The sequence below is a fragment of the Coniosporium apollinis genome (assembly GCF_000281105.1).
Source record: "Coniosporium apollinis CBS 100218 chromosome Unknown supercont1.24, whole genome shotgun sequence".
Lineage (NCBI taxonomy): Eukaryota > Fungi > Ascomycota > Dothideomycetes > Coniosporium > Coniosporium apollinis.
Genome location: NW_006913286.1, coordinates 89321 through 110082, shown reverse-complemented (window position 1 = coordinate 110082; position 20762 = coordinate 89321). Strand labels below are relative to the sequence as shown.

The 20762-nt window shown below is 53.1% G+C and overlaps 8 protein-coding genes across 8 annotated transcripts; 3 read left to right on the top strand and 5 right to left on the bottom strand.

The window, feature by feature from the left end:
• Window positions 1–130: 130 nt before the first annotated feature.
• On the bottom strand, window positions 131–3833 carry W97_05149 (uncharacterized protein; the record flags this gene model as incomplete). The annotated part of the gene is made up of 9 exons (XM_007783034.1): window positions 131–265; window positions 317–688; window positions 1286–1608; window positions 1667–1864; window positions 1919–1984; window positions 2154–2309; window positions 2359–2442; window positions 2495–2648; window positions 3015–3833. The coding sequence occupies 9 exons, from the start codon at window positions 3831–3833 to the stop codon at window positions 131–133; spliced, it is 2307 nt and encodes a 768-aa protein (XP_007781224.1).
• Window positions 3834–8314: 4481 nt separating this feature from the next.
• On the top strand, window positions 8315–8806 carry W97_05148 (uncharacterized protein; the record flags this gene model as incomplete). The annotated part of the gene is made up of 1 exon (XM_007783033.1): window positions 8315–8806. One exon carries the CDS (start codon window positions 8315–8317, stop codon window positions 8804–8806), a length of 492 nt encoding a protein of 163 aa, XP_007781223.1.
• A 584-nt stretch (window positions 8807–9390) lies between these two features.
• On the bottom strand, window positions 9391–10160 carry W97_05147 (uncharacterized protein; the record flags this gene model as incomplete). Its single annotated transcript, XM_007783032.1, has 2 exons — window positions 9391–9723; window positions 9834–10160. 2 exons carry the CDS (start codon window positions 10158–10160, stop codon window positions 9391–9393), a joined length of 660 nt encoding a protein of 219 aa, XP_007781222.1.
• Window positions 10161–10863: 703 nt separating this feature from the next.
• W97_05146 (GDP-mannose transporter) lies at window positions 10864–12179 on the top strand (the record flags this gene model as incomplete). Its single annotated transcript, XM_007783031.1, has 4 exons — window positions 10864–11103; window positions 11157–11244; window positions 11300–11686; window positions 11740–12179. 4 exons carry the CDS (start codon window positions 10864–10866, stop codon window positions 12177–12179), a joined length of 1155 nt encoding a protein of 384 aa, XP_007781221.1.
• A 737-nt stretch (window positions 12180–12916) lies between these two features.
• On the bottom strand, window positions 12917–14568 carry W97_05145 (indoleamine 2,3-dioxygenase; the record flags this gene model as incomplete). Its single annotated transcript, XM_007783030.1, has 5 exons — window positions 12917–13084; window positions 13158–13460; window positions 13534–13691; window positions 13742–14052; window positions 14123–14568. The coding sequence occupies 5 exons, from the start codon at window positions 14566–14568 to the stop codon at window positions 12917–12919; spliced, it is 1386 nt and encodes a 461-aa protein (XP_007781220.1).
• A 1361-nt stretch (window positions 14569–15929) lies between these two features.
• W97_05144 (E3 ubiquitin ligase complex SCF subunit sconC) lies at window positions 15930–16481 on the bottom strand (the record flags this gene model as incomplete). The annotated part of the gene is made up of 2 exons (XM_007783029.1): window positions 15930–16103; window positions 16155–16481. 2 exons carry the CDS (start codon window positions 16479–16481, stop codon window positions 15930–15932), a joined length of 501 nt encoding a protein of 166 aa, XP_007781219.1.
• Window positions 16482–17581: 1100 nt separating this feature from the next.
• On the top strand, window positions 17582–19290 carry W97_05143 (uncharacterized protein; the record flags this gene model as incomplete). Its single annotated transcript, XM_007783028.1, has 4 exons — window positions 17582–17690; window positions 17758–18140; window positions 18193–18320; window positions 18372–19290. The coding sequence occupies 4 exons, from the start codon at window positions 17582–17584 to the stop codon at window positions 19288–19290; spliced, it is 1539 nt and encodes a 512-aa protein (XP_007781218.1).
• Window positions 19291–19765: 475 nt separating this feature from the next.
• W97_05142 (uncharacterized protein) lies at window positions 19766–20376 on the bottom strand (the record flags this gene model as incomplete). Its single annotated transcript, XM_007783027.1, has 2 exons — window positions 19766–19779; window positions 19857–20376. The coding sequence occupies 2 exons, from the start codon at window positions 20374–20376 to the stop codon at window positions 19766–19768; spliced, it is 534 nt and encodes a 177-aa protein (XP_007781217.1).
• Between the last annotated feature and the right edge of the window lie 386 nt (window positions 20377–20762).

Sequence of the window (20762 nt, the reverse complement as noted above, 5' to 3'; positions counted from 1 at the left end):
GAGCAAATGAGGCAAACAGTCGATGCGCTTCAGGTCGCACTGTGGACGAGGGGGAAACAGGTTTGATCAAGGAGGAGCGGAGGACTGAGCGAGGTCGTAGTGGTCTTCCAATTGTTCATTAAGCGTTCCTCTAGTGAGCCTCTACGCCACTGCTATCTCTAGTCTGCAAATATTCCCTCCGATAGCGATTCTCATCCGTCTCCTCGCCACGATTAAGCGGCGTCCATTTCGGCTCGTCCTTGAATAAGCGCATGGCCTTTGTGTACTACAGCCTTGTGTTAGCCTGACCCAACAACAACCCTAGTTATCCACTTACATTCTTCTCATCCGTCGTAAACCGATGATATATCCCCGCCGGCATAATCATCAAATCATGCTTCTCGAGCTGAATCCTAACCCAATCGTCCTCCTTGCCCCTAACATCAAAAAACCCGCCCCCATCCAGTATATACCGTATCTCCTCGTCCTCGTGCAGATGCTCGTGGAAGAAGCTCTTCACCTTCTCCTCGTAGACGTCGCCCATCGTCGCAGGCGAAATCGTGATCTCATCTCTGTTCTTGTAGCCCCGCTCTGAGGCCAGCGCGTTCACGGCGGACACGTCGGGGTAGTTGTAGTGCAGGATGCCGAGCTTGGGTAGCTGGTCTGGGGTGACTTCGCGGCCGGAGTCGTGGGGCGCGCGCTGGTCGCCCTGTGGAGCGGCTGTCAGTGACAGGGTCTGTTGGGCGTGGAGGGGTGGGCGGCGGTGCCTACCGGCTGGTTGTCGTACCAGTAGGCCCTCATTCTAGCAGAGGCTGATTGCGTAAACGTGCGAGTATGAGGCCGGAGTATGCTATGGCTTGGAGAGATAAATGGTCGAAGATGGCGCGCAGCTGCTGGCCGAAACATTTTCTGGCGATGATGCCATCCAGGATTTTGGCGGGCTGTCAGCCGCGGGTTTTACCCCACAGAATCTGGACCCTGACGAGATCTTACGCTAGCCTATTCGAGAGTAGATTTCCGCCACTGCATTACGCTCTGTGAGGCCTCATGTTGACATTTTCATTAAAGAACTCCGACAGTTGCAAGGTCGTGGCTCCTTTCCATCCCATCGGACCTTGAAAAGACGCCGAAAGGAATGCTACCTTATCAAGCCGAATCTCTAACGGTTCTGATCCATCCCGGGGTCGTGTACCAGATCATTGACCACGAATAAATCGCCAAATGTTCATCCAAAGCTTCGCAAGAGTTCCGTAACAAAATGTGACAGCCCCCGCTTCGGAGTAAAAGACACAGTGCGGTGGGTTACCCGCAAGACTGTTTGAACGTGCTCGAGCGTCAGCTTCTTGTTGTGACTAAGCGCAAGCAATTCGGCTGTCTTGATCAGATTCTTGATTTCCCGCCCGTTTATATTAATCTCGGCCAGACGTGAAACATCACGCTCGCTCAGTCCGTGACCGTGAGGCACGAGGTGGAGGAAGTTGCTCCAAACGTGTTTGCGTGACGGAACATCAAGGTCCGGGAAGTGTAGCGTGAGGTGAATACGAGATAGGAATGCAGCATCCATGCTGGTAACTCGATTCGTGGTCAGAAAGAGAACGCCTTCGTAGTATTCGAGCAATCGCAGGAAGACTGTAATCGATAAGTAATTCTTCAACGTCCACTCTGGGTCATCTTGGCGGTCCCCTACCTGAAACGACTCGGTTCCCTTCTATGTTATTGTTCGTCCGCTCCTGAAGGAACACGTCACTTTCATCGAGAAGCAAGACCGCACGCCATCTTTTCGCGATCTGGAATATTTCGTGGAGCCTCTCCTCCATGCCAGTCATGTCGTCACTGATCTGTCCCGCGTTGATGGAATAAAGAGGTGCCTTCATATGTTCCGCAACTAGACGAAAACAAAGTAAGAGCCGTGTCACCCCTGGGAGAAAGCCAGGCTTACCAGATTCCGCAGTGAGGGTTTTGCCGACACCAGGGGGTCCCTCGAGGAGCATGATGATACCTCTTCCTATCTTGTATAAGCTTCTATACTCAAGGTTTCAAAGAAACGTCAATTGATTCTGACTGTGGTGCATAGAGGATCGGATACGATTTCCGAAAAATTAACCGCGGTGAGTGCTACGCCTTATCTGAGCAGAATATGTATGCTGGAGTGATTGCCGAATCTAGTTGCATACCTTTCCCTTCGATAACATCGTCAATCCTTGCATGTTGATTGAGTTGGTTGTCGACAAGGGCACGGATCAGCTCTTTGTAATCATGAACCAGAATGAGACTCTCGAAGGCTTTGTCATTCCAGGAGATCTCGTGTACATTGTCGACAAAGAAGGCCGCTGTGTGGTTCATCAGAATACGCCACGCTTCGCATGGCGAGCGACTTACCCCAATGTTTGGTTTTCAAACAGTAACCGTAGACGAGATGGCTACACATCATGAGCTGCTCTTCAGTCAAAGAGTTCTCGGCATCTAGAATCCGATTAGCGTTGCACCCACCCTGGAGGGGATATACTTTTGTTACTCTGCGTCGTATCACTGTTCGAACATGGGTAATGGTCGTCGCTATTTTGTTCAGACCTGCAATCATCAGAACCTTCCAGGGGCTCGAGATCCACTTCCAAGTCCGGCTTCATCTCGAAACCAGCCTTCGCGTCAATGATAATTCGACTAGCAACCTATGAAGTGTCAGAATCGTGGACGAGGACATGATTCCCGCTGGTTGGGAATTGATTACGAGGGGTCCGGAAATTTCTAATTCGGCTTACCATCTTTATCTTACGCGTAAAGCCGCTTGGGGAATCTGATGCTTCCCATATGTGAGCCAAACCTTGATACGATTTGTGATGCCATCCACTAAGGGATTGAAATTTTTCTCCCCGGCGGCGTAGGTTACTCTGCAGCGAAGCAAGCGATGGATGGTATGTAGCCGGGAAAGCCTTCAAGCCAGTAATCGGTCGAGTCCCTTCAAAGGTGTCGAATCTTATTTTATAAACCTTCCACCCGAATCGGACACCATCCCACTCGACGTATTTGCAACACACCTCATATCCTCTCCTGCTGAAAATGTCTTCAACGACGTTTGAACGCTCAACTTCCATTAAACAGTCATGGCCATCACGAGGCGCGTAGATCATACCCCCTGGAACGAAAAGTGTCCATAGATAGTCAAAAGTAACAACTTTGTTCCTTGACAAGTCTTGCCAGGCGGTAATGGTCTGGTCGAGCTCTGCTTTGAGAACCATTCGGAGAAGCTGTATGTGGGATGATGTTACCGCGTCGTTATTGCCATCGGCGGCCCTCTCAAGCTGTTCCCATCGATAGAAAAATTCTTTGAACGGCGAGTAAAACTTCAGATACTTCAGATTTGCCGTCACCCCGCCGTAACCCTCAAAGATAGCCTCCAGGACTGGTCTTAGCTGAGGGCTCTGGATGACAATCGAGTCCAGCTTCATCGGTCTTGGCCCATCGTGACATTTTGCATGACGTACAAGGAGAGCGTATTTATTGGTTTCTGGTTGTTCTTCGACCGACTCTCTCAGGTCGTCCGGGTATTGCTCTACCCAATTGATACAGCATCTACATTTCGCTGGTCCCTCATAGAGGTCCTTGGCAGCACAGATAGAGCCTTTTGAAGTAGAAGCCGAGTTGTTTTCGTCCGTGTCTTGAGGTCCAGAGTCTTCGCGTGAAAGTGCGGCTTCCAGCCAAGGCAGCTGTTGGACAGGGGAGGACTCATCATTCTCGGTTGGAGTCGACAAGGCGGACTTGGGATCGGAAGCGGAAGCGCACGCTAACGTATCCTCATGCAACACATCGACGTGTTGTGCTTCATTATACTCGTTGTGTCCAGCATGCGGCTCCATGATGCTGTTCCGCTGTTCCTCGGCCGGTTTCTAGATCGGTCTTCTGGGTTTAGACAATATCACAGCCTGGTCTACTGCTGAGCTCCCGTAGTTATATCCGTTCATGTCAGCCGCGTCGAACTTCAGCCTTGCTATAATCCTGCCGGTACACGTATGATGGCGCAATCTAATACGCAATTAGATTATTCGCCACCAGGTGCGAGGTTCACCGGTGAAGCTGTTAGGCCCCCAGTCGGTTGCCCATCTTGCCTTCTCATGCGCGTACAGCGCTTGGACACGTCCGATGGGAATCAACGCCTTCTGCAGGGGGCTTCAGCTATTGGGCCGGCATATGATTGGTCCGAAGGACGTGGCTTTCGAAGCTGGAGCCAATAAGACCTTCAAGGAAAGGGCTCAGGCGCTAATACGGACTGCCCATCGGACGTGGGAGGATGATGTATGCACCACGCCGTTGTGATAAGCGTTTTGTTGGCTGACATTTCACGAGTTAACGCATGATGTGTTGCGAAGATATGACTGGTGGTTTCCAATACCACTTCAATCAGTCGCAAGGCGGGGTCTCTGTTTGACCGGCGGAAGTAAGCCTCGCGGTACAAAGTCTCTGAGGCAGTTTCGATGCGGCATTCGTTCAGTAAGCGACGCTCATTTCTACGCCTTCATATGTGCGGCTTCCAGTCCTTATCTCACATTCCTGCTAAAGCCCACTGAGAGTCTATCCTATCCATTGTTACCTTACTGTTCCAGGCCTCTCCAAGGAATGGACCGCAACGTTGTTGGACTCAGCCACTCAGGCTCTCTTGCTATTGGTTGCGACAGCAAGTTCGATTTACTTACCCTTGCCGTAGCGAAGATAGTCGAAGCTATCGATCCTGAAGACGACGAAGCTATCAATGACGTTTGGAGACGAAGCAGACTACCGTTGATACGACTAGAAGGATTTGAGAAGCGTTGGCGGGCCGTCCCCGACGCCAACGGCGTCTTTTACGACGAGTCTGGTAGCCGCCTTCGAGTCGAGCCCCTCGAAACATCCCAAAATCCGAGGGAGGAAACTACTTATGAAGTAACAATCTTTGCGCGAGCCGTATCCGAGATCCATATCAGTCATTCAAAGCCCTGGCATCATTCGCCGGCTCCTATTCTAGGGAAACTGTCAGTAGATGAGCGACTGAGGCGGTTCCCTCGCGCTCTGCGTGCTCTTATCGCGACGGAGCTTCTTGCCACCCAACCGCACCTCGACGCAACCCATGTATGCAGTTCTGGTTTTGCTGTCAATACCTTTCAATACCCACCACTACCCAGCGTTCCGCAAGCTGTTAGATTGCTCGTACTTCACCCGTCTACGGTGAAACACAGCTTAATCAAATGCACGCTTTGCTGCGCCTCATTGCAGCAACGTCCAGCCTATGATGCGCTGTCATATGTATGGGGTGATCAGACAACAAAGCGCCCTATAGAGGTCAACGGGAGGTTGTTTGGCGTAACAGAGAACTTGGAATCTGCCCTCAGACACTTGCGGTATCGGGACAAGCGGAGGCGGGTCATCTGGATCGATGCATTATGCATAAATCAAGCGGACATCCCAGAACGGAATCAACAGGTGCGCCAGATGGGTGCTATCTACAAGAACGCTGCGAAGGTCGTTGTTTGGTTGGGTCCTGAAACCAATACCAGCTCTGAAGCCTTCGACTGGTTGGCCAACCGGGGCGCCTTTCGTCAAAGCTATTCGATATCGTCTTCAAAGCAACAGGATCAGGCTGTGGACACAGCGGAAAAACCGTCCGAATCTGGTTTGGCAAGCCCAGCTGAGAACTCCCTGACTAAATGCCTATCGAGGAGTCAATGGGATCGTGTTCAACGTGGACTACCGATAGAACCACTATGTAAGCTCTTCCAAAGGCCTTGGTGGCAACGGATATGGGTCATCCAGGAAGTTGCGCATGCTTCAAAGGTGGAGGTTCTTTGTGGATATCGATCGATAGACTGGGCCATCCTCTGTCGAGGCATTTCGATATTGCCGGAGTTTAGTATGTTGAGCAACAACTCCCTGGTATTGGTTCCTGACCAACGTGTTCACTCTATCTTTGTGAACTTCCTCCCAATTCATTCCATCTGCGGAACCCGGAAAGGCTCCCAGAATCTTCTTGACTTACTTGAAGGGACCGCGGACTATAAGGCCACTGATCCTCGGGACAAGATCTTCGCCCTACTCAGCCTACTGCCGGAAGGTAGCGACGAAAAGAGACTTATTGTTCCGGATTACTCTATGGACCTGTCTCACCTCCAAATCAGCGTTACCCGGCATTTGCTCGAATTGAGTAGGAAATTGGATGTTTTGGCATGTCTTCAGGACCGTGATATCCTGGTCGATGACAGTCTTAGAGCACCTCCGCTACCCTCTTGGGTGCCCCGTTTTGGTAAAGTCATCAGGAGCCGCAGCTTTTCCGCAGTAAAGACCTCACCCCTCCGTATCAGCTACGCCAGAGTTGAGTTGCTTGGTGAGACAATAATGTATCGCGCGTCGCTTGACCCCATATCACCTATCCCCTTCAACTTTTCCACCGATTCCCGGATTCTGCGTGTTCGTGGCGTTGTGGTGGATAGCGTGCTCCAACTAGGACGCCCGGCGCCACCTCGACAACCATACTACGGAGATAGGTGGAAAAGGAACAAGATGGATCTTGCTTCCGACATAAAGATACTAAGAGACTGGAGAACAATGTTTGATGTTGACTGCACCACTAGTTACTCTTACTCAGCTCAACCCAGGAGAGAAGTGTTTTGGAGAACGATCTTTGCAGATTACGATGAAGAACACGATAACCTTAGCTTAACTCGTATAAGCACTGAATTTCTAGGGTCTCCATTTCCGCCTCAGACTGCGGAAGACGAGGAAGAACTCTTCTCGAAGCTAGAACGGCCAGTCAACGTTTCTCGACATCGTCATATGCAGCAAGGATATGGCGCTCTTGACAAGCGATTCTTCCTGTCACAGAAAGGCTATGTGGGACTTTGTCCAACGTCAACTTGCAAGGGAGACGTGATAGCGGTCTTGCTAGGCGGAAGGGTGCCTTTCGTATTGCGGCCTCTGAATGACTCACAACCGACATACTATACGGTGGTTGGTGAAAGGTAAGGAGCCGAGATAATCAACTGTTGCTTGAACTTGTGCTGACGCTTGTAGCTACGTGCACGGGATCATGGACGGTGAGATCATACTGGAGCAGCGGAGGAACGGAGATGAGCTACACGAATTTGCGATCAAATAGGGCGGTTCGTCCTGCTGTACGTATCGGAGAATCTGCCCTTGTCACCGGCGCTTGTACTGCACTCCTTGACGAATATGATACGGTACGAGATGCTGTCCTTGGCTTTTCCACCTGCCATCTCTCGTCAAAATGCGCATGAGCTGTGTTGTTTCCTGCCTGGTTAGCTAAAGTAGCTCATGAGTCCGGTCGATCACAGGCCGCGTCAACGGGTATCGTCCAACGTTTGCCTGCGACCATCCGAGAGCATCATCGGCGTCAACGCGATATCCCGTCGACGCCGTGGACCATCGGCTGGCTTGTCGCAGGAACGGCTCGCTGCTCACAGCATACCCTGATGCTGTGGCAGAGCGCGGGTCTCACCACATCTCAGGAGTAGCTGGCCCCAAGCGAGACGCGGCTGCTCTAGTGGACTCGCCATCCCAAGTCAGGAGGATTCGCAGCTTCAATGTGCCACAAGATACTGATCCCAAACGCCTTCTGAGCGCAATTGCTTCGGTACTGATTTAGGTTCTGGGAATCGCTGGGACCTCGCCCGTTTGAATGATGCGCAGTAAGCCGCCGCAGACGTTGCACAGCCAACAGCGCCTGCACTAGCCGCTTCGGCACAGAGGTGAACATCCGGAAGCTCTGATGTACGATTTACAGATTTCCTGAGACGGAGATCTGACGAACAGGGGAATATCCATCCTGGCGCCCAGGCGGTCGATGCAAGGCGGTCGCCTGATAGGCAGAAGCTCTCAGCCCCCACCTGGGAACGTCGGATTGTCCGCTCAGCTAAATTTACCACATCAGCTGATGGGACCTCGACTACCTATGTTGACCGCTACCGGGGCTAAACGGAGAACAACTACCTTTTCTCATCAGAACGCAGGTAAGATGGATCGACGAACCGCGGTCTGTGACTCCTGCCATGCAGGCGTCCGCTCCCTACAGCCGTTCTCGTGCAACGTTTGACCATTGGTCGCACATACCGCTCTCCCTTGATGCTGTTGATCGAGAATGTGTTATGCTGTGTATATATGATCTGGACCCGCTGATATTCAGATGCACTTTCCTTTCCCTTCCAAATTCAAACACTTCATCTCTGTAGATCACATTAACAGCTGTATATCGATTTCATCACCATTGCATCTCGACGGAATCATCTTCAAAGCACTGCTCCCCGGAAACATCTCTTGGTTACACACCAATCCGCATCTCCAGCGCTCTCCCAATATGCGCTTCTCCCACGACACCTCAATCAGCACCTCCTCCCTGCTCTCCCTCTCCAGCAGCAGCAGCAGAAGTAGCGCCTATATCAAACACGGCATCGGCGGCGCCGGCAACTTCCACCGAGCCTCCGAGTTCCCACCAACCGGACCCCCCGCGCCCTACAAACGGCACTCCGGCTCCTTCACCAGCGGCATCGGCGGCTTCGGCAACATCCACCACGCGTCTGAGCGCGCTCTCCTCAGCTTCGACGAGGAGCTTGCACGGGGCCGAGTCGTGCAGCGGAAACGGGGCAGGAACGTGCGGTTTGGGATTGGGGGCGCTGGGAACTTTGTTGGGAACGCGCGGCTGTGTTCTCGCTCTTCGGAGCAGAGTTTCAAGGACGGGTCGGCGTATAGCAGTGAACCGCTGCCGTATGGCGCGTTTGATGCTCTGCGGCGCAAGTGGTCGAGGGCGTGGTCGCGCTGGGGTTCCCTGGAGGACCTTGAGAGGGAGTGAGTTATATATTGGTCGCGTGAGGGGTTGGGGTTCGGGATGACTCTACTTCCTTCGGCGTCGATTTCGGGGTCGTTTTCTGTACTTCAGGTCCGGTTCATCATTGATGGTAACACACGATGGGCATTTTTACGTTTGAGCATGCTTCTTAGCGTTTAGCCCATATGTAGAGCGAGCACCGATGGCGCATGGAAGGCTTCATGGACTAGGTCTTCCTCTTTACTTGTATCTCCCTCTATGTTCGGTATTGTTCGTGCACAACATTGGTAGTAGCCTGGTCCTACCTAGCGGCCATTATTTCTCAGCATCGTAAGGTTTCACATGGTGATCGCCATCTCCCATGTTCTGGCGGAAACTTCCTCTGACGTTCTGCCGCAGAATACAGTCGTGGCGATCCTGCGGCCACTCAGCACAATTGAGTCGAAGGATCCAGACAGCGTCCTCTGCGTGCAAGCGAGCACCCAACAACCGCGATCCTCCGGCATACCGTGCGGTTCCCCGGACGGCCGCGCATGCAAGTCATGAGGAGCCGCTCCAGCCCGGTTCCAGAGCATCTGCTAGGTACGTACCCGTCCCCCTCCCCGTCTTCAATCCCAGTCGTCACCCTCGTCTTCATCGCTCTCCGCTTTCTTACTCCGCCCCTTCCCTATCGTTCCCGTACGGCCACCCGCGCCCTCACCGGTGATCTTCGCCCTGACCAACACGCCCGCCCGCAGCAGCCTGGCCTCGAGATCGCGCGTGGTGAAAGTATCGGGCGTGCGGCCCAGTCCCTCGAAGCCGACGATCCGGTCCACACTGATGCCGTCCACGAAGGCTAGAACGCAGGGCAGGACCTTGATGTTCAGTTTCGTGACGAGGAAGGGCGCGGCTTCGACGTTGATGCGCAGGAAACGGGTGTCGAGGTGTGTGGGGGCGAGGGTCTGGATCGTATCACCGCATCAGCATCAGCATCCAACTCAATTCCCCAGTGAATCTCCAAAACATCTCTCGCTTCCGTGTATGGGCTTCTGTGGACTGTGGGACCTCATACCTCCAAATGCCCATCCATAACCCCACACCTCCCGAAATCCCGATGGAAGAAGTGCACCACACACAACCTGTTCTCCTTGGCCGTCGTCATCTCCATCAGCGCCTTCTCGTCCATGACTTCGGTGTAGCTGCCGTGGCCCACGTTGCGCATCTCCTTTGCGCGGGCGACCTCGGCGTGCAATTGTTGGAGGCGTTGCTCGCGGAAGGCGGAGAGGGAGGAATCATTTTCGTCTTCGAGGGCGGAGATTAGGGCGTCTTCATCGTCGGAGTCGGTGGTGGACGGGCGGTGTTTGTCGAGCACGGAGGCTACTTTGGCGTCGAGCGGCATTGTGGGCGGTGTGGGGGGGGGGTTTGGTTGGAGGACAGGGTTCTGGTGCGGAAGTGCGGGCTTTTGTGGTGGCTTGCTCAGGTTGTGGTAGGAAGGTGTAGGTCTGTCGATATTAGTGAACCTCGGAAGCAATTGACAAACTGCATTGTGAAAGCTCGATAGTCTGTTGTTGCCTGAGGATGTTACGGACGCTAAGGTAGAGGCGAGGCAACGATCACAAGTTTCAGAGTGCGTAAGGCGCAGGGTAGATGTTGTAAACCGGCAAAATCGAGGCGATGGTAATACCTCGTATTGCATCCAAGCCTTCCATAGACCTTACGGCAATTGACTACTGCAATGTTTTCCAGTACTGTATCATGTTGAATTGGTCCGCGGCGGTGGTTTCAGCCCTACAGAAATATGAGGCTTGACGCTTGCAGGGATCTTTTCCAGGGACTTTCGCCGTTCGCAAACTTACCTAACTAGCCCGATGAGCCCCAAAGGAGACGTCGACGCCCCCAACACCACCGGCTTTTTCGCATACACCACTTTCTGCTAGATAATCTTCGCCTTCGCGATCCGTCCTTGTTAGCTCACATCGTCTGTCGTTCTCAGTCAACGGTCGTACGATTGGCCTTCCTCAAACCTCCGCCCAGTCCACCGGAACCCCCTTACAGGCAACGCGCGCATTCCTCACGTCAGTACCTGCATATCAACCGCCGCCATGGCCGACGAGAAGAAAAGAGAAGACTACGCCATCGAACTCGGCGACCGGAAGGAGGGCAGCTTCGAGCGCCCACAGCCGCCCAGGATGCCGTCTGCGCCAGCGCACATCTCCGTCTCGAACAATCCAATAGTACCCGTCCTTGCATACTGCGGCTCGTCGATCCTGATGACCGTGACGAACAAATACGTCTTGTCTGGGCGTGACTTCAACCTCAACTTCTTCTTGCTATGCGTCCAGGTACGAAACCGAGACCAGAAGAGGTAAAGACCGGGGCGCTGACAGAGACACAGTCTGTGGTCTGCGTTGCTGCGATTCAGACCTGCAAAACGGCTGGAGTAATCACATATCGCGACTTCAACACCGAAGAGGCTAGGAAGTGTGGGTAGACATCTCGCTGTATCTAGGGTGCGTAGACGCTGACTGCTTTTAACAGGGTTCCCCGTCTCCCTCCTCCTCATCGGCATGATCTACACAAGCACAAAAGCCCTGCGCTTCCTCTCAATCCCCGTCTACACAATCTTCAAGAACTTGACCATCATCATCATCGCATACGGCGAGGTACTATGGTTCGGCGGAACCGTCACCGGCATGGCCCTTTTCTCCTTCGGTCTCATGGTGTTTAGCTCTCTCATCGCTGCGTGGGCGGACATTCAGCATGCGTTGGCCAATTACGGTGGATCTGCCAGTAATGAAGCGTCTGACAAGATCTCGACCCTCAACTCTGGTTATATATGGATGATGTTGAACTGCTTCTGCAGCGCCGCCTACGTTCTAGGCATGAGGAAGCGGATCAAGTTGACCAACTTCAAGGACTTCGACAGTGAGTCCCTTCCCACCGTTTATCCTGCGGCGACGCTGACAATCTCTTTCCAGCAATGTACTACAACAACCTCCTCTCGATCCCCATCCTCCTCGTCTGCTCCCTCTTCCTCGAAGACTGGTCCTCGAAGAACATCTCCCTCAACTTCCCTCCCGTCGAGCGGAACTCCATCATAACCGCCATGGTCTTCTCCGGCCTCTCCTCCGTCTTCATCTCCTACACCTCCGCCTGGTGTGTCCGCGTCACCTCCTCGACGACATACTCGATGGTTGGCGCGCTGAACAAACTCCCCATTGCGCTCAGCGGGCTGGTGTTCTTCGATGCGCCGCGCACCTTTGGGTCGGTGTCGGCCATCTTCGTTGGCTTTGTGAGCGGGATCGTGTATGCGCTTGCGAAGATCAAGCAGAACAAGGAGAAGAAGGATACGCTGCCGACGACGGCGCCAACAATGAGTGCGAGTAGTCAGAGTATGAAGGATGGGTTCAAGGCGTGAGCGCGGCTGACAGACGTCTGTTTCAAATTCCGACCCACTAGAGTATGGGCTTTCCTCCGAGTCTTGTGGGACCTTCTCAAGCACGGAGCTTCTTACATTCGGCGCTGGAAGCTTCTTTCTCTTCATGTATTTGCTATGCATATTATTCCATTTTTGGAGCTTCAAGACCACTTTAGACGGGCCTGGCGTCGGCGTATCGAACCCTGTATTGCTGCATACCTTCCATATAGGAGGTCCGTGGCTTCCTCGCTGCGGAAGCATGTTGTTTGTAGTGTACTATTGAGGAAGATAGTAATGTGATGATGTCTGCATTTCTTCTTCTCTCTCAACGTCTTATCCTTGCGCGCTCTTGCATCCAGCCTCCATCCGCTGGATGGTCCTGTTGTTCCCCATTATCAAATGTCTGAATTGACCACATGCGTGCTAGCAGAGCCCCTACAACGCTTCTAGCTTAGGAAAGGATCTTGAGACTCTATTTTATGTCATGTTCCGTTCGATTTGAAATGAGGGCATATTTGTGCCCTTCAGAAAATCTCTGCCTCCAGCCCTCCCCTCAAGCTTCCTCCCATTACCATGGCCGCCGTTCCTAGTTCATCACATCCGTCGAGCAACATTATTGGCCAACGCCGGCACAGTTGATTGACCGGTGTTACAATGCTCAAGATGCCGGGTTCGTATGGATATTTATTCATTGCTAATATCCAACCACCACCTAAGTCTGCAGAACAGCCCGAACATCACGCGACAACGCTCCTCTCCATACAGTACTTCTCCACCTCCTTCCTCAACGTCTCCTGCTGCGCGTGCACGACGTCCATGATGTCCGCTGTCCCCCTAGCACTGCCACAGTGCGGACCCACCGCAACCATCTGCGCCAGCACCGCTTGCAGTTGGTTCGGCAACCACTGTATCTCATCAGCACCGTTTTCCATCAAGCTCTCAAACTCGCAGCCAGATGGAATGCAGGATCACACTCACAGTGACGATCGGACTGCCCCCCGTAGCGACGGGATACGCAGTCTGCTTGAGCACATACTCGCGCGTGAAGCACCAATGGCGCCAGCGGAAGTCGCGCACCTGGTTCAGCGCACGAAGGTAAAGTGCCGCGGACCCCGCGTCTTCAAGGGCATAGCTCCTGAGGCCGTTGCCTTCGGCGCAGTCTTTGACGGCTTCGAGAAACTCCCGGTGGTTGCCGGGCCGGTAGGACCGGAAGTCGTTAAGGATCTCGGTAAGAGGGGTGGATGGCATGGTGATTTGGAGGAGGTTGTCGCAGAGGGGAATCTGTGGCGAGCGTCAGTACGGTGTTGGCTGCGCCAGGCTGGTCGAGTCCCGAGTGGGGGAGGAAAAAACGCACCATGCTGTCATTCGCGCCGGATTCGCCGCGGAAGGACATGGGCTCCTCGCTGACGCCCTCGTAGACGACGCCGTTGGGGAACATGGTCTGTTTCGTGATGCCGAAGATGAAGGTGCGGAAGCTGGTGTACTGGGCCGGTTTGCTGTGTCTCCACATTGCTTGGATTCCGTCAGCCCGATGTATCAGAGATTTTAGATCACTAACGTACTGTTCATAACCTTGTTGACCTCCACCAGGGCTTCAATCACCTGCACCAACCCAGCATTGAACGCCTCACGATCTCGAGACACGCAGCCGTCCAGCGCGGCAACGGCGCCGGAGACAAGCGCGCCGGAGTGCCGCACCATAGCGACGTGTACGAGCACGAAGCCCGCCTCCGAGGACTCCGGGTCGAGACCGTGCTCGAAAGCGCGGATGAGGTGGAGGTTCGAGTACTCGAGCCCCAGAGCCGGTTCAACCAAGCGGTAGTTGAAGAGGGCGTAAGAGCCGGCGTACTCCATGAAGGGCTTGAAGCCGGCACTACCCCTTGTCAGATGATTGGAAGAAGACAACTCGGGAAGGACGTGGAGGAATGATGGGGATAACGTACATCTCAGCGACCTTGACAATAGGCAAAGCGATGTTGCTCGGCAAGCTCTGCCGGCCCAACCCATAGTTCTCGCCCCTCATGAACCGCTCGTGGCAGGGTTCAAGCAGGTAGGCTGACGCGAGGAAGGCGTAGTCCCTATACAAGGCGTTCATCAAGGGGAGGTCATCGCGGTACTTGTCGATGGCGGATGTCAGGTCGGGAAGCTCTTTGTAGACGGTGGGACCGAGCGTGAAGCTGGCTAGGAGGCCTGGGGCTCCGGTGGCGGTCTTGATGGGCATGCGAGAAAGGATGGACTCGAGGGCGTCGAAGTCGGCGGGGAGCTTCACAATGGGGTCTTGACGAGGCAGGAAGCCCCGAGTGGTGGATACCATGAAGGCTGGTAGGGTTGGATCAACCGGTAGAGAGCCGGTAAGGACATTGAACTGGAGTGGGCTGGGAGTGGACATAGTGTTGACCGTGATAGAGAACAACCAACAATGAATAGTATAGAAGTATGATATATTGCTTGGCGGTCGGCTTGGGAACCGCTGTGCTGAGAGTGGAATCCTCGTGCATATATACGTCTTGGCCGGATTCATTCCGGCCACAGATAGGAGCAATTCCGGCCTCACCCTCCATCGATAACTCTGATCAGGAAATCGAGTACGTAAGAACGAGTCATCCCCACTTTGATGACAACGCGTCTTGTGATCATTAGAGGAGACGGTGTGACGCTTTTGCGAATGAACCTCGTCGCCGCAATGTCTACGGCAGTCACGGGACCTGCTTTATTTTTTTCAGAGCTCGATGTTGCGGTCGAATTGCTTCTAAAAGCCGGAGCGCTGAATGCGACCTAAACCGTCCGTAGAACAGCGTGATATAGAAGATTTCATGGCGAAAAAGATAAGACTTTGAAAGCTGAACGAACTCAGGAAAATGTGGCATGTGACCTGATCATTTTCAAAAGAGCCGTAACAGAAGAGGGTAATCGTGGCCAAGGCTTGCCAGTTCCCTCAGGGAATAGCTAGGAAGACCGCCCTCTTGTCGACGTTGAAATAGCTCACCTAGGCAGAGTTGTTCGCAGTTTGCGCTGCATTTTGGTCGAAGAAGTTCAGAGCATCCCACCCAGAGATGCGTGCTGATTTTATACGTAGATCATGGTAATGACACCCTGTGTTCAAGCAGCTGGCGAATAATTTTGCGCTCTGACCGCTGGACTTTGATCAAGCCCCGCGGCGAGGAGCGCTACTTGGTAGATGCAGGTGAGGTCCGCTGCGACAACTCAGCTTCCATGGTGAGCAACGTGCACTTAAAATCACGTGACGTCGGATGCTCTCTGGCATGGACAATGAGAGCACTTTCAGCCACCATGCGAAAAGCCGTCGATGGCGCCGCGAGCATAAGCCCCATCCAGAGCATTCGCCATAATGCCGCGGCCATGCTAACTCGCACCAATGTCACTGTCATTGAAGATCTTCGGGAGCGGTTGGTTTCAATAATTCATGCTAAGGCGGAAAGTCACACCACTACGCTGAGGTCTTAGAAGCAAACCACTCAAAACCCCATGCTGATGCGCTACCGTGAACGGGAATCAAGTCCGTATACTAGATACCGCAGAGAGAATGAACTCGGTAAATGTAGTCTCGCTTCTCACACCCAGCCAGTCGCCCATGAACGCCAGAAGAGAATCGTTCCACCGTATGCACATGAGAGCCCGATTTTGTCGCCCTGTGCCAGATGCTAGCCGAGGAAGGGAAACGGTGACGAAGGCGATTTAGCGGCTAAATGCAAGTTAGCGACAACCCATGAGTGTGGGCGATGTTTCGACTCACTCCTCTGCCCACTCGTTCTCGCGGCGGATCTGGTCCTCCTCCTCAGGCGTGAAGTCGTTCTGAATGTTGAACGTCTTTCGGATCTCTTCTGGTGACTTGCCCTTGATCATGTTTGCGACGGTCTTGCAGCCGACGTCGAGAAGGGCCTTGATGTCGAGATAGTTGGCGGCCTGGGAAGTCTGTTAGAGGCGCCAGATGGCAGCGGGGGCGAGGAGACGTACCAGAATGATCTCGAAGAGCATCTCCTGATCCACCTGCATGAACTTCTGATCCCACTCATCAATGTCGGTGGACTTCTTGCGCGAGTCGGAGTCATCGTCGTTTGAGGCCGGCGGATCCTTCTTGTGCTGCTCGCACCACTCGATGACTTTTCGCATGACGGGCTCACTGACGTTGGGGATGGGGATAGCCTCGCCCGTTTCGCCGACGTCCTCGAGCAGGTTCTTGATCAAGATGGAGCGCTCGGCGACCTGGCGCTCGATCGTCATGTCGACGCCGTCGTTGGTTGTAAGGGTAATCATCTGCGTCGCAGGAGTAGAGGCAGCCATTGTAGTTCTGGGGATGTTGAAGTGGTAGAGTAGTTGGGTGAGGTTGTCTGAGAGCGGGTGATAGTATTCAGGCTGGCTGGTTTTGTGGAAGGTGTGTGTGCGGGAGTTGTTGGCAGGAGGAAGGGCGGTCGGGCGACAAGGCTTTTGTAGGCGGCTGCTGGAAGTGAACCGTGGTGAAGGTGAAGTTTGTTCTGTTGCAACCTTGGAAGGCAGAAGTACAATAAGCTCGCTCAGACACATGTACGTTTGGGCCTGAGGCTACGCCGGATGCGGGCAAGCGCGGTGCAGTGCTGAGGACAAACCTCACTTCACTTGCTTCCTTGGGAGAGCAAACCCGCGCAGGACAGCTTCTCCGCACTCAAGTTCCGAGTGGTAAGCCGTGAAGGCAGTGCTCTTTTAGAGTGGCTTCACCGTTACCAATTCAACTCGTGCGCCTTCACCCACAACCCATACGAGCTCGACGCCAGGGCAGACAGGACTTCCTTGCCTGTGGTAGAGTTAAGACAAGGCACGATTCGAAGATTGTACCCTCGTGCGCTTGCAAACGTCTCGCGATTGTATCGTTGTTGATATAACAAACGTGCTGTGTTCACCCAGATATTCCATTACATCAGGCGTATATCAGTGATGCATTGGACCGCTCACTTCCAGCCTGCGAGTTCTATAGATACCCAGGCGAGGTATGGAGTCGTCAGACTTGTAGGGTAGAACAAGGTAGAGTCACACGATGCGATTCTAAGACACTTGCGAATGTCTCAAATGTCATGAAGGGAGGGTGGTGTTGAGACACGTGATCAAAGTGCTAAGGGGGCAACGCTTGAATAACGCGGATGCGATACATGACGTTAGAGGTCTCTATGCCTGTAGTGCCTCCGTTCATCTTTGGATTGCCCATCATCCCATCGATATGTCAAAATCGCTGTTGCTTAGAGCGATGTCGTATGAAGAACTCAGCAGTCGTTCCCGTGCCAAGTCATTTGACTATCAACATCTGTCGTACGCGTACGCGCTACTAGAGTAGTGACCACATCAACAACTCGACGCAGGATGTCCACGTCCTCCAGCCAACGCAAAATTCGTGCTTTTTCGTTACCGGCGAGATGTGGCGGAGAGCCTATTTCTTCCTGATCCTGGTGCGGCTCTACTTCGCCCTGTCGCCAAGCTACCTGCACCCTGATGAGAACTTCCAAGGACCCGAAGTCATAGCAGGTATATGGCGCGCTCTAGCTGGCACAAGCTCTTGAAGGCCTATACTGACGCGTGTTCGTATCACCAGGACGCCTATATTCCTACCCGGTACACCTCACCTGGGAGTTCACATCGGATCACCCCATACGAAGCGCATTTCCGCTATGGATCGTCTACGGCTTCCCTATGGGCCTTCTTAGGTGGCTGTGGGAGGGAGCGGGATGGGGTGAAGTTCCTCCAGCTGTCGTGTACTGGACATTGCGTGGCATGATGTTCATATTCAGCTTCGTGCTTGAGGACTGGGCCATCCAAGAGCTTGCGAGCTCCCCACGCGAACAGCATGTTGCTGTACTTCTCGTCGCTTCATCCTACGTAACATGGACCCTTCAAACACACACATTTTCCAACTCGATCGAGACTCTCATAGTTCTTTGGAGTCTGGTGCTGGTTGGGCGCATACTGGCGGACAAGGTACGGGTCATCACCCAATTTGACTTATCGCGGGACTAATCTTTCTATCTAGAAAGCCTCAGGGATCTGGGCTCCAGCCATCCTGGGCTTTCTATCAGTAGGCGGCACCTTTACTCGCATTACGTTTCCAGCATTCCTTTTGATTCCAGGGCTGAAACTGCTCCCACATTTCTGGCGCAGGTAAGAAGATCTAGCGACCGTGTCCAGCAAGCAACTGACAGAACTATTCAGGCCGTCTTCTTTACTCTCTTTTTCTCTGGCTGCTGCCTTTACGCTTTTTCTGGCCATCGCTGTGGACACAGCGTTCTACTCCTCAGAGCCATTTGCATTCTCCGACCTTCGGAATCGACCTACGATTACGCCATGGAACAACCTCAAGTACAATTCTTCAGTGGTTAATCTTGCCCAACACGGAGTGCATCCATACTATCAGCACCTCGTCGCGAACTTGCCTCAACTTCTCGGGCCTGCTCTCCCGCTTCTCATCTTTTCGTTTCGTAAGACCCTGCGTCTTGCTTCGGCTCTTACCGGGATTGTATTACTATCAGTTTTTCCGCATCAAGAAGCACGTTTCTTGTTGCCCGCTGTCCCACTTCTCCTCTCGTCTCTCCGATTACCGAAGCGGTTCAGCCGCGCCTGGATTGCGACCTGGATCGCCTTCAATATATCACTTGGGATCCTGATGGGCGTATACCATCAAGGTGGCGTTGTGCCGACGCAGATCTTCCTGGGAAAGCAAGAGCATGGAGCACACGCATTTTGGTGGAAGACATACAGTCCACCCATCTGGCTGCTCGACGGAAAGAATGACAGGATGGTCACTACAGATCTGATGGGCATACCAAAAGAGAATATGGTGGAGCAGTTGATGCAAGTCGCACCATGTGACAGCACAAAGGTCAGGTCCGATAATGGAACTGTTTACCTGGTTGCTCCGAGGTCGGCAACGTTCCTCGATCGGTTCAAAGGCCTCGATTCGGGTGAGAAGCTTCGACTGGAGGAGCTTCGGACTTACAAGAATCACATCAACTTAGATGACCTCGACTTTGGCGACGACGGCTTTTGGCCTACATTGCAGAGAGTGGTTGGGCGTAGAGGATTGACGGTTTGGAAGGTGAAGAAAGTTTGCGGCACTGACGCAATTTCGTAATTCATGGCTTATTGATACCCCTGCTGTTCATTTTCAGTTGTGATTGTTTGGTCTCTCGGATTTTTTATTTATCGCTGATTGTGCGCGGCCTTGATACCCCTCAAGCGATACATCTTCTTGCCTCACATCTTGGGGAACACGTTAGGTTCCTCCAAAGTCCATAGACTCACTCAAATACAACGCAAAAAGTCCAACACGGCACTCACTCTTTACCATTTCTCTCGTCATGCCGGCGAATGTCTAATGTAATATCACAGCTTGCTAACAACAAACACTTCTTCGACACTGTTTCCGTTTAGCTGCTTCACTGATGACCACCAATCAGAGATCGTGCGGCTAGTTGCTACGGAGTGCGTGTTTCGCCAATCTCGCTGTCTTTTCCTTCGAGCTTACCGCTTTGGGGATCACAAACCTTACCTTCTTCCTCACTAAATTCTGGCTCTTCTTCTGACCGTCTGTTTGTTCGTCTCTGCTCTTACTGACTCGGCCCTGGTGTGTATACAGCATTAAAGTCCGCATCTCCCTTTCCATCCTTGCTTTATTCGGCTGTCGTCTCTCCCTCTTACCTATGTCCTCCCTCACCTCGCTCGACAGCAGCTTCAGCGCGTCCACCTGCTTAAAACTACCTTGGTGACAGTCACCCTCTCCCTCTTCCGTCTTCACTTTCTGGGTCCACACAAGCGCCCACTCCGCCATGTCTCCCGAGTCACTCCTCAAGTAATAATTCTTACCGCTACTGTTGCACCTCGCGCACTTCCGACAGAAGCGCGTCAACTGCGTGTGCTTGTTTCGAATCGCCTCGTCCGGCTGTCCGCCGCATTGGCCACATGTGGCGGTGGGTGCAGGGCTCAGCTTACGCCCGCAGTAGAGCTGCACGTGTGCGCAGACGCGGATGCTGGTCCAGCGGTAGTCATCGTAGCGGATGTTGTCGGTGGTGCTTTGGGGACGGAGGCCGCGTAGAGAAAGCCTCAGGGGAAGGATTGGTGGGTAGAGGAAGCCGTAGTCTGGGTCGAGGCCTGTGGGGATGGGGCTGGAGGAGGCTGTGGGGAGGCCCAAAGAGGGGGCGTTGGGATCGTAGGCGTCCATTGTAAGTTTGTGAAAGTGCTGGTATGTAGTGGTAGCTGACTTGATCAGATGTAAAGTGTGTCACGGTTCCTGAGTATTGCAGATGGTATACTCAACTCACTAGAGGTATGCCATCGATGCCGGCCTTGATAGGTTACGTGCGACAACAAAGGCCTTGGTTTTGCCTAGCGAGTTCATTTGTCGAAGACAATGAGCTCTTGGTTACTGCCGCAAAGACCCTCGAAAAGAAAGACAAAGGGTTCGCCACCGTGAACAAAGCATCAGTTTGCATGATCATTTTGCACCAAATGTCTCAGTCTTCAGAGCTACAGTGGAACAGTTTGTGGATGGTGATCGGCTTGCAGGAAACTTGACCGGATCAGCTGATGATATACCATAGAGCTACA